This window comes from Montipora foliosa, chromosome 5 (genome assembly GCF_036669935.1).
Source record: "Montipora foliosa isolate CH-2021 chromosome 5, ASM3666993v2, whole genome shotgun sequence".
In the NCBI taxonomy this organism is placed as follows: Eukaryota; Metazoa; Cnidaria; class Anthozoa; order Scleractinia; family Acroporidae; genus Montipora; species Montipora foliosa.
This window is the reverse complement of record NC_090873.1, coordinates 387,857-404,570: the sequence shown is the minus strand read 5'-3', so window position 1 is coordinate 404,570 and position 16,714 is coordinate 387,857. Positions and strand designations below refer to the sequence as shown.

At 37.7% G+C, this 16,714-nt stretch overlaps 1 protein-coding gene across 2 annotated transcripts in view; it reads right to left on the bottom strand.

The window, feature by feature from the left end:
• LOC138003273 (myotubularin-related protein 9-like) overlaps window positions 1-16,703 on the bottom strand; it is a 23,001-nt gene extending 6,298 nt beyond the window's left edge. For both annotated transcript variants that reach the window (XR_011123460.1, XM_068849230.1), the window contains exons 1-10: window positions 16,436-16,703; window positions 12,260-12,419; window positions 8,724-8,875; window positions 6,374-6,499; window positions 5,072-5,228; window positions 4,182-4,286; window positions 2,880-3,005; window positions 2,452-2,554; window positions 1,680-1,818; window positions 1,486-1,570 (exon numbers count right to left, since the gene is read on the bottom strand). Coding sequence is in view for 1 of the 2 variants with exons in the window: in XM_068849230.1 (XP_068705331.1) it covers window positions 1,486-1,570; window positions 1,680-1,818; window positions 2,452-2,554; window positions 2,880-3,005; window positions 4,182-4,286; window positions 5,072-5,228; window positions 6,374-6,499; window positions 8,724-8,875; window positions 12,260-12,419; window positions 16,436-16,582 (1,300 nt within the window). In the remaining variant the exon portion in view is untranslated. The remainder of the gene's footprint in view (window positions 1-1,485; window positions 1,571-1,679; window positions 1,819-2,451; window positions 2,555-2,879; window positions 3,006-4,181; window positions 4,287-5,071; window positions 5,229-6,373; window positions 6,500-8,723; window positions 8,876-12,259; window positions 12,420-16,435) is intronic.
• Window positions 16,704-16,714: the final 11 nt, after the last annotated feature.

Below are 16,714 nucleotides of genomic sequence, written 5' to 3'. Positions count from 1 at the left end.
CTCTGCAACCGGTTACTATTTTAAGCTTTGCTTTCCGCGCATTGTCATTGGATCAAAACACTGTAAAAGGTCCAATAAAAGCCCGGCTGGGGCACTTATCTCAATCTGGAAGTTTTTGGGGAGGGACTTAATCTTAAACTTGTTTAGGTTTTTCCTTTTCGCCTGTAACTGAGGTTTACTTGTTTTTCTGACGGAATAATAACCTGTAGGGCAGAGATAAGACAAGCATATCAAACTACGTGGTCCTCTCTATTGCAATCGAAGGGTGTAAAGTGCAGGTTGCAGCCGGGTTGCATGTTAGGGTTGCAGGTCATTGTTTTACTATAACTGAAACAACCCAAACCTTTACAAAAATGCTAACCTTAAGCTAACATTGTTTTTTAGGCCTAATGTTAGCATTAGTAAAGTTTTGGGTTGTTTCAGCTTTGGTGAAAGGTTAGGGTTAGGGTTAGAGTTGACCTGCAACATGCCGTTTACACCCTCCAATATCGCAATCTTCTGTGAGACGGGGGAGGGGACGCGTCTATTCAAATATTTGACCCTTAGTGGAGGGTAATCACCTGAAGGGGAGGGAGGGCGTCTACAAGAGGCATTTACAGTAACCTAAGAGCAGCAGCCAACTCGAAAACTTTGCTACTTTGGCTGTTGCACACTTATTCAATACATATGTAATTCCAAGTTATACAATCTTTTCTTCTGATCTCCTGAATTTTCTCTATTTGTGTTTCCTAAATAGTGTGAATAAAGTTGTTGATGTTGTTGTTGTTGTTCAAACTGTGACTTTCAACGATGTTCAGGATGTTCTTGTCTTTCTTTTTAATGTATTGCTTCGATCGGGTTTAATTGGTCGTTTGAGCCGGCTGTTATTGGTCAAACTAATAACTGAAGTTTAGTTTGCACAGACCATCAAACACTCGAAGCCATGTCTTAAAGTCTTCGTCTGCCAGTATTTTTTAAATCCTTACTTGTTTTAAAATAAATGTATATGTGAAGTGCAGGCTGCAGACGAAAGAGATAAGTACTCGTCGCACTCTTCTGGACCCTTAAAGCAATTGCAAACAGAGTATTCTGATATTCTCGGACTAGGCCAATTGAAGTAGGCTGAATATTTAAGGTTTCTTAAAGAGACAATTGCTTAAATTACCCATATAAGTGCAAAGATCAGTTCTCTCTTCAAGTTCAAGTTTAAGTTCATTTATTCACACTTATTCAACTACAATACAATAACAATAAGAGTAAAAATTAAATTAAACATAACAAAGAAGAAAGTGTGTAGCAGCCAAAGGAGCCAAGCTTTCGAGTTGGCTGCTACCACAGAGCAAATATTACTTAGCTTCGCGTAAATTAATCTTTAGAAAGAGATGGAGGTTTATTTTACTCCTCAAGATCTCTTGTAAATAGAGGCACATGAAGGTTAAAAATATCTGATCAATCAACAAGCCTCAAACAAGCTTGCGTGGGTGACTATTAAAAATTGTTACATACCAAATTGTGAAGAGTACGCATGCTCGAAAAGGGTGATGAGAAAACGATCATTGAATTCAAAAGAGCATGGAAACTGCTGATAGACCTGATGAGGGAAAAGTAAATGAAAAACTTTTTAAGACTTTTGAACGAACTCAGATAATTCGTATATTGAAATAGATGTTTGGACGGGTTGAAAATTGCAGAAAACTAACCTGCCAGACACAATCGAGAAAAAGCAGAAACACAGGACCTTGCCCCTTGTATCTTGAAGGAGAAACACCCACTTTGACACAGCGCTGTGCAAATGGATGACCTCCGCGTAACCACTCTCTATCGATCAAGCCCTTAAACCTGTGTATCAATGTTAATAATATTGTACATCATATAATAACACTTGACTAAAGACGAGGCCACCTAAGGCCCGGTTGACACAATGGAATCTGACATGCAACATTGCATGTTTCGTGTACTCATTTGGGGGGTGGAAGCGCAATATTGAATAATGATTAACGGCTTAAAAAAGTAATTGAATAAGGAATATTTAGTGTTTGAACATTTGGAATAAAGAATTTTAAGGTTTCCGTTAAAGAATAATGAATACAGAAAAATGAATTTCGAACAAAATTTTAATGATGAATAACAAAAAAAAAAAAAAACGGAAAAAATGAAAGGAATAATGAATAACTGAGATCCAATTATTCTACTTCCATCCCCGATACCCATTTTCGTAAAACTACTGAAGCTTTACTACACTGGCAGTGATTTTAAATCTCTGTCCAAATCTCCTTACTTCATTTTTCCGCATATAGAAACTAAAGAAGGTGTAAAGGCGAACAAAACACTGCTCTCAAAGGGTATCGAACTTGTAGGTGCAATTCTGAGTGTTTTGATCGTACCCTGATCGCCACATGACACTGGGCAGCGAAACACAGACGTTACAAGAGATAACAAGTCCATTGAAAATGCAAATAACGTTACGCTCACCCTTCGGCTGTTCTGCAATAAGGATCCAGCAAAACTTGAACCAAGGATGTAACCTGAAGAGTGGCATCTGTCCCTGCATCTCCGTGTACCAACACAGTTGTTCCTGTCATATGAGCATTGAAACACACCGACAGTAAATTTTACTTTTCAACACATTCACGATCATTATAAGGTAGCTGACTAGCACGCTGTGCATTGGAAAAAAAATAAAACTTGCTTTGCAAGCCCAGAAACTAAAACACACTAACACACAAACAATATTGGTTAATTTATTTTTAGTTTTCCCTGAAAGTCTTCATGGCACCGAAAAATGCAATAAATTATAATACACAAGAAATGTTCCAAAGAGTTTTACAAAAAATAATCCTATCTAAGGGAATTGCTTAAATTATGTATCATTGCTTTAATGTTTCAATTAGTTTCAGTACCCTGAATATCCAAACACCGTGCAGCAAAAAAAGCAGTAGAGAGAACACTTTGAACATAATCCAGCCAGGAACTTGACTCCAGTTTAGATAACCATGAATTCATGCTTAGCTTTGGGTCCAAACTTCCTGAAGGAAAAGCACAATATTACAACATGATCAAATGAGAAACTCAGAAGTGCAGAAAATTAGTTAAACTCTTTGGTTGACCTCTGGTCTATGTCAGTCATGTCCATGTATATGCTCAATTTTGATAAATATCACCAAGTACTTCACTGAGTTTAACTGCCAACTACTTACAGTATTCAAACATACAGTTGGGTATGGGGTCAGGATTGGTTGGTCGTCTTCAATACACTTTGAAAATAGCTTTTGTGCTACCTGCCTCTTTACAACAAATTTCTTAACAGTTACATGTTTGTGTTTCATTGCATTTTTCCCTTCTCTCAACAACAGAACAATCTTCAAGCTTTCAATATCAATGTGTGCAAAATATTTAATGTATGTTCATTAATTTACTCAACTTTCAACTACATGTACATTTACATATATTTGGTCGGTAAAAGTCGCTAAGACATCACACCAACTGTAAAAATTATTTAACTAATATAAAATTAAATAACAATTATATTACTTAATAAGAAAAGCTGATAAATTAGAGTTAAAACACTCCAATAACTTGATGATACAATGGCCTCAGGGAGGCAGTTCCAGTCAGATACAGTTTTGGAAAATACAAATTTTTAAAAATGTCCTTATTTGCATATGGCATGCAAATTTTTTTAACTTGATGGCTTCCCCTCATGCGACTCTCTGAATGTTGAATTAAATATTTTCGGCTTTCTATATCAATAAGACTATGAGTTACTTCTAATTATACATAAATGTTAACCTATTTACTGTCTTCTCATTTCCAGCATATCCCACCATAAGCCATTAATCATGAATGTCTGTAACATTTGCATGTCTATTATAATTCTGAGTAGAACTGTGCTGCTTTGCATTGAACCGTTTCCAATGCACTGATATCTTTTGTTAAAAATTGGTCCCAAGCTGCACTTGCATATTCAAGTTTTGGCCGTACCAGGTATGCTATTTCTCTCACGTTTTTGGGACAATTCCAAAGGTTGCTTTGTATTATACTCAAAGATATGTTTGCTGTAGCTGTTGTCATGGAAACATTTAGGCTTGTTCGTGATAGTGACCCCAAGGTATGGGAAACTCTCAACCTGCTCCAACTCTACACCACAGAAGACATATTTTGGTAATAACGGGATCAAATACGTCATGTATATCAAAATGTACCTTCCACTAATTTTGCAACACTGTCATTAAGAACAGAATATCTCTCTATGTTCTGGTAAACTCTCCTCCACTGAGGGTAATTTGACTCCAGTTCCACTCCTCCACCTTTGAAAGAAACAGCAAAGAAATGAATATCTGACTGTTCCATTCAAACAAACTATTCAATGATTTGAAAATACATGTATTAATTTTGGTAGCTAATATTCTCTGGGTGAGCTACACAACCGGTACTCACTCAAAAGAAAGAAACAAAACTTATAACCAACAAAACCATACAAATATAATGGAATGTTATGTCTAGTAAAATCACATATAAGCTGAGTGGGAAGATTATATGAGATGAAATGGAATGATGACAGATGGAAAGTACAACTGCTCATGATAAAACATAGCATGGAGATAGAGGAAGTGGAGGAGGGGGGAAAATGCTTGGATGACTTGAATTATGTGGTATCCACAATGCTTTGCAGAACTAAACTGACCTTTTTGATGAATTCCCTACCATTTCAAAGTCCAAATTACATATTATAATTATCTAAGTGTGAACACGTCTATGGGTGTATTTGTCGACTTATTAACTTTTAGACTTGTCAGCTTGATGACTTGTCTATTTCTTTACTTGTCTTCTTGCCTACTTGATGACTTGTTCACCTGTTTACTCGCCTGCTTGTCTTCTTTCTGATAGTTTGTTGACAATGTCAAATTGAGACTTGTCTAGTTCTCAGCCTGTCTATATGTCTAGACTTTGCCATTAATTTTACTGACTAGTTGACTAGGCTGTTGCATTACATTTTTGTGCACTTATAAACTTGTCAACTAATCATCTACTTATCTCCTTGTCTACTCATTTTACTGTCCACCAGTGGTGTACAACTCAGAAAGTTTTTAACCTTTTGTTCTGCTGTTCATAGCTGCTGCTTGAGAGCGAGTATCAATAATGACTCCCTTTAATTCACTTCCCAGAGTAGCGTTCACTAATTTCTCATCTTCACGGCTTCTTTTGCCTCCCATAGTAGTTAATGGCTGACTACATCGTAACATGACTACCTGTGAACAAACATAAACACCATAATCCAGTGCTCCACCACAAACTAGTGGCCAAAGGTATTTTATTTCACCAGGGAAAGAGCATTATCCATCTTTTGGTTATGGCCCCAAAAATATAATCAAATCAAATAAGACAGGGATCCACATTCGCAGTTGTCCGGTCATCCCAGACGACTAAAAACCCGCCCAGAAAAGTGTGATAACTCCAAATATTGTCTGTTGGACGACTGAAGTTCTAATAATTATCTTTTTGTGAATACCATCAAATGTTATAATACAGAAATTACATTTATGTACTGTCGTTCTGATCGTTTTCGTTCAATGGACACTTCCAGAAAAATAAAGAATTAACATGCAGCTTTTCTCAGCAATGAAATCTCAACAAACTCAACTACACATGCCTAATTGTCAGAAGTTGGGAAATCGATCACAGAACACAGTGTAAAAAGCATTATAATCCATTGGTCACTTGTCATCATTCTGAGAAACCCTTGTCTGAAACAGTCCATTATAATTATATCATAGTACAGCCTTCAGATCTACAGTACATGTATAACAAAGTTATTGAATGTGTTGATGGGAATGGTGGTATGGTAATGTGGTACAAAATTATGTAATGCTAATAATAGTATGGTCTATTTTAATAATTAACAATTATTCGCGAATAAGTGATTATCGGTGAATGTTCACCGAGACAAAGTCGAGGTGAATATTCAACGATAATCACTGAGCCTGAGGCGAATAATTGGTTTAGTATAAATACACAGGTGATTATTCAAAAAAGAGAAAAAAAACACATTTCAACGCGAAAATCATATTCACTTACAGTGGCAAAACGACTACTGGCAGCCATTTTGTCCGTCGAGGTGATTATCAGCTGATAATCCAAGATAGCGAGGCAATGAGAGCGCCCGATTTTGTATAATCACCTGTGTATTTATACTAACAAGCCATATTCTACTGTGTGGCCGCCTACACTGTACATGTATTAAAGTAACTTCAAGGTGTGTTTTCCTTGTTTATTCCAGTTTGTTTATGACCCAAGGGCCATAACTTATAGTATGGTACTCAAACTCAGTTCATTTGAGTGAAATGAATTTCCTTCTGTTACTGAGTAAGACAATCACTATCCACTTGATTCTCACCCCATTCTTGTGATAGTAGCTCAAAACTGGAAACCTGCCTAATTGTCTGAACTGGGATGAAGCTTTCAGGGTGTCATCTGATATGTTCTTTGGTACCACAACACTAGCTGGATAACTTGGACATAACTAAGGCATAAAAAAATATGTTGTGACTATATATCATTGAATCATAGCACTGGGTTTTTTCTCCTGTGCTCCTACAAAGTAACACCCTCACAGGTACAGTGTACTTTTTAATGTATTTAAAGGGAGAGAGCACAAGGTATCTTGAGCAACCATTGCCCCAAGTCACAACATTTGACGTGCACTTTTAAATGAAAAAATATACTTGTCATCACTCAAGCAAAAAAAGAAAGTAGTTAGTACATACAGTAACAATCATATAAAATTAATGGTGTCCTTTAAATGGTGGGCCTTTTAACCCATTGACTCCTAGGAGGGGAACTTAATAGATGATTTACTCTGTCTAATGCCCTGTCTAACTTCAGACGATTTTACTCGTCAATAGGGATGGTCTAGGGCAGTTCAGGTGTCAATGGGTTAAACATCCACTCAAAAACTAGATGTCCCTGGTTAACCCATTGACTACTAGGAGTGGGAATTAATAGATTTTACTCTGTATAATCATTGGGGTCATTGGGGGCCATCCAGGGTGGTTCAGGTGTCAATGGATTAAGCGAAAAATTATTGCAGTTTTAATGAAGCAACTTTTAAAAGCAGTTTGAAAGAGGTCCGGATTAAATCAGCTTCCATATGGATTGATAAACGGTATTTAGTAAAGTCAAAGTCAAGTCAATTTATTTAACACCTGCCAGTAGTTCCTTCAGTTACGAAGCTGGTATCAATAGAAGCCAACTGTGCGCCTTTTACCCCCCTCTGGCACCTCTGTCAGTGCTCCGTTTCACGGATATTTAAAGCTATAGCTGCATGGATCGGAGGAAAGTTGAAACAGACATTGAAGTCACCGAGGATAAAACTGGGGACCCCTTTGCACCGAAAGCCGCACACTAGCCAACTGAGCTATGCCTGCAAATGTTTGTTTTTGAGGAGAGGGGAAAACCAGAGTACCTGGAGAAAAACCTCTCGGAGCAGAGTAGAGAACCAGCAAACTCAACCCACATATGTCATAGAATCCAGGAATCGACCCCACATTTCTGGAAGGCGAATGCTCTCACCACTGCACCAGCCCTGCTCCCCAGTGGTAGAGAAATGTGATGTAAAATCACACAGTCACCGCTCCAGTCCTGTTCAAGCCTCAATGTTTTCCATGCTTCTTTGGAAATGGAGCTTCTGAATCATTGACAATATAATGACCTTTCCCTTGGAAATTAGTCAAATCAAATACAGGTAGTTCTGCCCCAGAGTTGGTCCTTCCCACAGTATTCTCACAACCCTTATATGATAGCTTACCAACCTTAACCTTAATTTTTCATCACTAAAATCAGTGCTTAGACCTGATCATTGAAATGAGTGCTTACTAGACACAACAATACCTGGGGTGGATCAACTCTAGGGTGGAACGACAGTTGTTCCACCCCAGACACACTACTTACACGCCAAATTCTTCTGGCGTGAACCAAGTCACATGGTCTGCCTCTTTCGAAGGCATTGGAAGATGAGAATTGGCAGTGAGAATCCGACGGAAACCTCAAAAACAGACTGTGTGCCATTTGTTTAATGGAATCGTGGTTTGGACGAGGTTGCTTTCATTACAGACTTTTCACTCTGTGTGATGTGTCGGTGTCATCTTTGCACTTGTTTGTTTGCGGCCGCCCCGCAAAAATATGGTGAATCTACCCAATTCATTCAGTCGTTCAAACAACTTTCCTAAGAAACGTTTTCGCGTGAGAGGTCACAACTGGTATTATAAACCAGTCAAAACATATCTGTAGACACAATGATTGTATATTTTATATTAACAACAGAGCGAATACTAATGATTTACCTTTTAACATCAATCTTTTGGCACAACTGTGGAATTAAGTTTTTTTTTATACTCTAATAATGCATCATCCATGTTCTTATGAACCCTGTTCACAAATTAAACAACCTATTTGGCAATTAACCTACATGTATAACCAAAGTAATGGGGTTACCCTCTGCTCAACCAATTTTGTTCCACCAATATTTATTGGTTCATTTGGTCTTACACATTCCATCAATTAATTTGTCAGTTTGCTAAACCCCCCATACACCTCCTGTAAAAGTTCATTCAACCTCTGTACAGAATCGCTACATAAACCTCTCTATAGACTGAGGTGTTCCTCCACCCCCCTAGTAATTAAAACTAGCCTAATACCACGCCTCATATCCCCAACAATGTAGCACAATAGTTTCCTTCAAAACTCACCTCAAAATTACTGTTGGCATGACTTATTCTCCATTGTTGAGTCAATGCAACTAGTTTGGAAAATTCTACTTCTGTGTTAAAGAGTTCCCAGCCATCTTCATCAATAGCTTTTAGGTGTCGGTAAAAGAAAGGGTACTTCATATTTGTGTTTTCTGAAAAGAAAAATATACATGCAGGAATGTCTGAAATTACCTGCATATTTTACAAAATTTTTCACCACAAACGTTTACTGGCTTAAGCTTGGTGTAAATCTAATTTCTACAATAACAATTATAATATTATAATTGTGACAAATGATTAACGAATAAGAAAAATGCACAAGAAATTAATGCTATAGAGATCTGTTTGTTGACAGAGAGAAATTCTGTACTATTGTAGCTACAAATGTGAGAATATATTTTGAAAATAGTGTACATGTATCTGTGAATTTATTGAATTGGCACAAACATTGTGTTGGCAGCAATCAGGTGATTTCCAAAAGAACAATGTCATTTCAAACCATTGTGACAAGGTTTCATCTACCAAAAGACGCAAAATAGGGAAAACATGATGCTAGCAAAAATCAATGAATTTCTGTGATACTAAAAGAGATAGAGATACAAGCAACTTAAAGGAAAAGGAAAGGAAAATAATTTCATTTACAGTGGTACTATGATCAAAAAATCAAATCTGTTTTTCTTTGGATTTCAAAACTATGTTAACCCATTCACCCCTTAAAACGTATAACCGGCCTAAACTGGCTTTACTTAGTATTTTACTCTGTATAACACCAGACAATTTTACTCGTCAATGACGAACCCCCAGGGGTCAATGGGTTATCTAAACATTCAGTGACCCAAGTTTTAAGCCTTAACTCAAAAAAGACACTCGTTTATTTTAGCTGGAATTTTGTTATTTAATGGTCCAGTACCACTACTAACTTTAAAATCTTGAGAGAGCTGGATCAAGGAGAAAATGACGTCAAAGACTCACCAGTTCAAGAATGCAATGCGTTTGTATGTGACTGAATAAATATGCAGCACAGGAGTTTTGGGCTTTCAGATTTTTAAACTCGTGTTTTGCATACAGAATAAACTGTGTTTACATGCTGAAATGGTAAGCTATTGAGTATAAAATGACGTCACTTTTCCCAAGATCCAAGCCTCTGAGGTCCAGTTGGTCAGTTTTTATTGTGACTAACTATGGCGGACCATGAAATCCAAAACTTACACTCAAGGTAAACAGCCTTTGGATAGAAATCAAAGCTCAAAATTTGCCAGGTAAGTGTGGAGAAAAAAAGGAAGTGATTTTTTTAATCATAGTACCACTTTAAGCGGCTACTCTTCTAGTGCTGGTGCACGAAATAATGAATACGCCTTTTTCGATAATATTAAAATTCAGCTTGCAAGCTAAGACAGGTTAAGAGGACAAAGACAAAGGAAAGTGGATGATACAATTGTATGTATTAGGGAATACTTTTCACTGCCTCACTGTCATGCTAGTTGAAAAGTGATAATTTTATTTTGAAAATGGCCTATTGCAGACACTGTAAACTGAAATCAACAAATAACACATTTGAATCAAATCAAATGTTGGTTTTTGAGAAGAGGGGAAAACGGAAGTACCCAACTTCTCAGTGCAGAGCAGAGAACCAACAAACTCAACCCACCATGACACCAAATCTGAGAATCAAACCCGGGCCACAGTGGTGGGAGGCGAGTGTTGTCACCACTGCACCATCCCTGCACCCTTTAAGACAAAATATAGGGTGTTTTTGGATAGATTTCTTGCTGCTGTGTGTATTTTTAAACCAAGTCTTGTAGGAAAATAAACAATAGACCAGATTGGCTAACTCAATGTTGTTCCCTATTCAAATATCCCAGGGTTAAGATTCCTTGTGTATTGTGTTGGCATTGTAATGTAGCATTGACATTTAAATGGAATGGAATACTTGAAACAAAATTTTTTTAATAGACTTTTTTACCAATACGGCAGCCATTTTGATTTCTATTGTTTCCAATAGCTATTATGGGATGCCAAGGGGGCAAATACACATTAATTTGCCCCCTGAGCATCCCATAATGTCTTTCGAAACAATAGAAATCAAAATGGCTGCCGTATCGGTAAGAAGGTCTATTCCCAAAGGGGTTGAATTGACGCCGAGGGGTACTAGGCCAATGGGTAATGGACTCTTGATCTGTCTTATATCATACAGCTGTAGCAAGTTATTCTGACATAGCCATAGATAATTCATGAAATTGTCTCTCGTCTTCCTGTAAACTTGTAAATGATGTAGCTTTTACCACTTTTGACAGTGTGTTTCTTGAGGTATTCTGGAAGGCTTTTAAGTGCCAATTTTGCTATTAAATCACTCTAATGGCAAAGGCAAATTTACGTAACAGAAAATTATTATTTTCTTGGAAGAGCAATCCTAGTACAGAGCATTAAAGGCTCGGGTAGGTCTAAATGAATGCAGGAAAAAAAACCAATTTCTGTGTACCATGGGTACCAGAGGTTTTATTTTTCTTTCACGAGGAGCAGTTAACCTGCCAAAATGAACAGTGAATGGAGAAGTGAAAAATAAGAACTTTTTTTCCTCTGCACGACCGCTTTGCCATCCTGGCTGATATTGTGGCTTTGCCGCAAGATCACGTCATAGAAAAAAACCCTCTGGGATCCAAGGTGAGATTATCATAAACATAGACTCAGCCTATGGTCAGACTCAGACTAGTTGACAGAGAAAAGTTTAGAAGCTTGGACTTGCTTCTGCTTAGGCGGCATTTTAAGAAGAGGCAAACTCGATTATCAGTGGATGATGAACATGAACAGCCAGGTGATTCTACTAGGTGATGAAAAACTAATGAAAAGCTACTCTTTTTGATAGGAATCCTTTTAGTCTTTCTTTAAAACAACAATGAGGCTGAGATAGCTTGAGATGAACCACAATTTGAAGAGCACGCTAAGAACATACCCCGACAAAAAATAGGCTTGTACCACCCCTACAGTATACGAGTCCAAATTAAGACTTTAATTTTTTTGGATTTTTCAGCTACAACCTCACCAATACATGCAAAAATACTTGAGACACTGTATCCCATTTGGACCACCAAGAGATCTCAATCCCCTTATCCTTCCCATTCCCCCTTTCCCCTTATCAGTGTACTGTAGCTAGAATAATATGCACTGACCATGCTTCAATCTTAAAGGAACAACATTGCACAGGGGGCAAGGAGGGAGTTTGTGTTATAATTATGCAAGAGATGATTCAGATTTGCTACATGTAAGTTAAAAATAAGTTAATAAGTGTGTCAACATTTTTGCATTACTGGTTGTAGATACATATAGAACTTTTCTGCAATCTGAGCAGATTTATTTCATAAAACCTTGCCATAAAATTAATACAGAGAAATTATAAACAACTTTTGGTGTGATTTGGGGTTCCTATTGTAATGGTAATCAGGATGACACTATACATGTATTAATCACTTGAAAGCAAACAAAGCTAAACATAGTGTCATGAGAATGGCTTCAGGAAACAAAAGAAAGTAGTTTCTTACCAATAGTTGACAGAATATCAATCGATGACGCCACATTCAGTGCTTCTTCAATGTTATTAAATCTCAGTTTTATGAAATCAAAGTTTTTGCAGCACAGTGTCAATGTCCCTTGTTGGCCTACTGCCTTCTTTTCCACATGCTCTACTGCTGAGTGCAGAAGCTGAATTAAGAAAAAGAGAGGGAATCCAAATATAGCAACGATTGTTTTCTTTTATTACATATCCAGTTATAAATGCACCAGTCCAAGCTTTACTCAGTGCTGAAACAATGAATAAGGTTGCATTAACTACATTGTACATACCAGAGCAGATGAGAATAATTATTATGACTTAACATTATGATCCACTCTGTTGACATGGAACTGATTGAACCAAGTTAAATTTAACCATTATTAGTGGTTTTACTATTATATATCCCCATGTAGAGGGAAAGACTTCCCAAATGCCATCTTTTACAGAGTTACCAAACATCTAACAAACCATGCCTTTCTGCACAAAACTTTCCGACTGATTTCAAATTTGCCTGGTACCATGTGAAGGGCAACAGTAAAACACTGAATGATGGAATGGTGGAATGGTAGAATGACGGAAAATCCTTAAACTTGGAATGGCAGAAAATCGCCCAAAATCCTAAAATGCAGAACGGGGGAAAATTGCCCCAAATCCTAAAAGACCAAATATAAAATGCCAACCAAAATTGTTTTAAATGATTGTTTGTTCGAAAAAAAAATCTTCCTTTTTAAGCCATGGGAAATTGGCCGTATTACAGGGTTGTTGTAATAAATAGATATAGCCAAGCCTTAAGGCGGAGCTCCCTGGTCATTTATTCTTTCTGCCTGTAGGGTTAGTGCAAATAAGAGAGTGTCTAATCGGCGTGGGTGGGTGGCTCGTGGCTCGTGGCTCATGGGTAGTGGGTCGTGGGTCCGAGATCCTCCATGTATACACGTCATGTATACACACTTATATTATGCTGTTTCCAATGCCCTCTCGCAAAAGCCGTTTTGTCTGTGATCTCTTTCTAGGGTATATACAGAGTGACTCTGAAGGGATTGTGCCAAAGATGTTATGTTAACATTCTGTCAGTGATTCACGTTTTATTATTTATTTCTTTCAGGTAGTCCTTGCTTCAATTTCCTGGCACACTTGTAAAATAGCCAACTGGTTTGCCTCCCGCCAGATGGGATTCTTAACAATTGTATATGTTCAATGCTTGGAGATATTAGCTACTAGCTACTCTGAAATCCGAGGGTAAACAAAGTGATTCTTTTATTTTTTTTATTTTACGGTCGCTCTACAAGGTGGATGCATGATCCTTAGCTTTCATGAAATCAATAAATCATGACCAAACACGAAGACAAAAATCCCATGAGATGTATGCCAGAAAATGACTCAAAAGTTTGGTTGCAGCCATGACACAGCTTTTTCGTGTTTCCCAAAAGTTGATCAGTTGTTCTTTTCTTTTACTTGAAATGTCGACAAAAAGCAGTAGATCGTTACATCGAAGTTGTTGGGTAACGTGAGTTCCGTTATTCCATTAGCGTGAGTTCCAGAACAAACAAGCGAGTTCAATACAGTTTTCTTTTTTAATTAATGCATTCATTCTAGGAAAACGTGTACGCCAATGTTAAGCATATACCTTCGAACACTTTCGTTAAAGTTTACCGAAATTGTTTGCCGGAGCAGAAGGAAAAATGTCTATAGTTAATAGGAGACAGTTTTCCTTCATTCAACATTTCATAAATGGTGTTCGGGGAAAATAATTTGTGAGTGGGCAATTGCAATTGGACCCTGGGAAAGAATTTGAGGAGTAACTTCTTCCACTAAGTATGAGCTTTTTCTGGTATTCTGCTTGGGATGAGCCTGCAATCCAATTGAAAACTAGTACCTTAGTACCTTAAAACTTATTTATTCAAGGAAATTTTTGTATAACTTTTTCGTTTATGAATTAATTTTTATTTTTTAATTTTTCATGAATTGTAAAGCGCTTAGATCACGTCTGGATAGGCGCTATATAAGAATTATTATTATTATTTTATTATTATTATTATTATTATTATTATTATTATTATTACCTGGTCAGCAGTCAACGCTGACCTTGGTGAGCTCTAAGCTTGAGCCCATGATATGGTTATGTGATACTGGTCAGTGGATACCTTGTTTTGACAGGTGTCAATTGATCAAAACATGGATGTCCAATATCAAAGATGTATGCAGTATTAAAAACTACATGTAGCATGATACTGGTCACATTGGCATACATGGAGGGGTGAATGGACGTACATACGTACAGAGAGTCGATGACATCATGGCTATAAAACCAAAATTTCTTGCATCAATGGGTTACCATATTTTCTTACAGTAACTGTGGTGCTCCGTGTGCGCGCGCCAAAGGCGCACATAGAGCTCTGCTATTAACCCTTTCAGCCCCAATAGTGCCAAATGGCACTTACAGATTTTACTCTGTCTAACGCCAGACGATTTTACTCGTCAGTGGGGAACCCCTCGGGGCTTAAAGGGTTAACAGAGCGGAGTGAGGTTATAAATGTTAGGTTAGGGTCCAATTATGGCCTGCAAAATTCAAATCTCGCTTACACTTGAATTTTTATTTGAATGTGTGTTTTCAATTCTTTTAAATAAACGAGTTTTTTTCTTTCAAATGGGCATCAAAGCAACAAAATGACTAACAGTGGTGCCGACAAGTTCATATGTCATCATTTTCACACTTAAAACTTTTTTTTTTGTAAAATTCCAAAATGTTTAAAGTCAATACCTAACCTTAACCATTTCACACCTAAACTGGCCAAACCAGGCCATACTTAGTATTAATTTTTTACTCTGTCTTTTTTTAAGCGGGCCATTTTCACTGGCTTCAGTTAAGTCCAGCCACAAAATATTTGTAGCACAATATCCTACATGAACAAACTTTATTTGCATGTTAACATATATTCATTGAAGGCTTGAGTCAATGCAGTCATGCCAGGAGACCCAGGGGAATAAAGAAATTTGTGGTTGACTAACTACGGTCTGTCACCCCAGTAAGGGTCAGCATGTTATCAATGGTCGAAGCCGTGGCCACTTTGGTGCTAAAGCACCATCGCCTTTGCACTCTGTTTTGTTGCAATATTCACGGCCTGACATTGCTTGCAGGACTGCTATTGCGTTGATGGTGGGTTGAGATGAAAGTTCAATCTTTGTCAATAGAATCTGATGTGAAATTGTGACCGTGGGAATATTTTATCCAGGAATATTTGACTTAAATTGGTGGCACCTGAGAATTTAGTCTCTAGCCTTGGGATTTTAATATAATATAACCGCTGACAACCACGAAATTGAGAAATGGCTCAAATCGCATCAGATATGGAAAACAGCCACACAAGGAAGGCAGCTATCCACGATGGCAATAAGGTTAGGCTTTTTAATTGAGATTTTCTTCATATAATTATCTTCTTAAGCTTTTTATCGGGATTCTCATGCAAATCCTTATATTTTTGTCGTCCATGCTCACACAGAGCTTGGGGCGCCTGTGGTCACACTCCTTTTGTTTCAACATGCTAATGTGCCGTGCATGTGTTCACCTTATTCACTGTTTTCGCCTGGAGGGTCACAAATGTTTCTTAGAGGCTGAGAAGAAGGATGCTTTCCATTAAGCCAAAAATTCCAGAAATTTCAGGCTGAAGTCAAACGGAAAGGTCCATTTTGGTTTGATCCGACCGGAATATTTGGGACCACCTCTGGAGGAGGTCCTCTTTGACTGGTTGGTCCGGTCCCACCAAAACATGCTGTTCCATTTACAAAAATTCTCGTTTCCAGCGGCATTTCATTGTGATGTAACCGAAGTTTTGGTCGAAACGTAAATGGAACGCTTTGGTCGGGTTGGAAATTGACATTTGGTGAAAAATGTCATTCCATTTTTCCTTTGGTTAGTTCCACTGGTCTCCAACCTGATGGTCCGGCATAATGGAAAGCACCTTTCGAGTTTGGATAATGTTTCACGGAGCATTAAGAACTCGACGGTCAACTTCCTGACCACCTCCACCTCATTCCCCCCACCCCCCCTTCCTCGAGTGAGTCCCAGCACCATCATGAACACGTCATCACTCACACCATTTACATGCTGAATTTAAGACTACACACTCTATTGGAATTCAAAATCAGGAAGTTACATTAAGATACTTACGATAAGCTCATCGATGTGATCAGTTCGAGAAGAAAAGATGAGATGATGACCCGTGACAACCAAGGTTCCTTCAAGATGGGGACAGCCTCGACGACGCAAGGAAACGTTATCTACTTTCGGTGACTTGATAAAATCCACCAAATCCATGTCAAGTAAAAGTCAGTTTCATTTGATAAAAGGAAAAAAGCTAAAAACAAGACACAAGAATCCTGCAAAAATGGCACAAATAAACACTTTGCATGTACACAGTTGAGGAACCAAGCCTTGTAATCTGCTGGG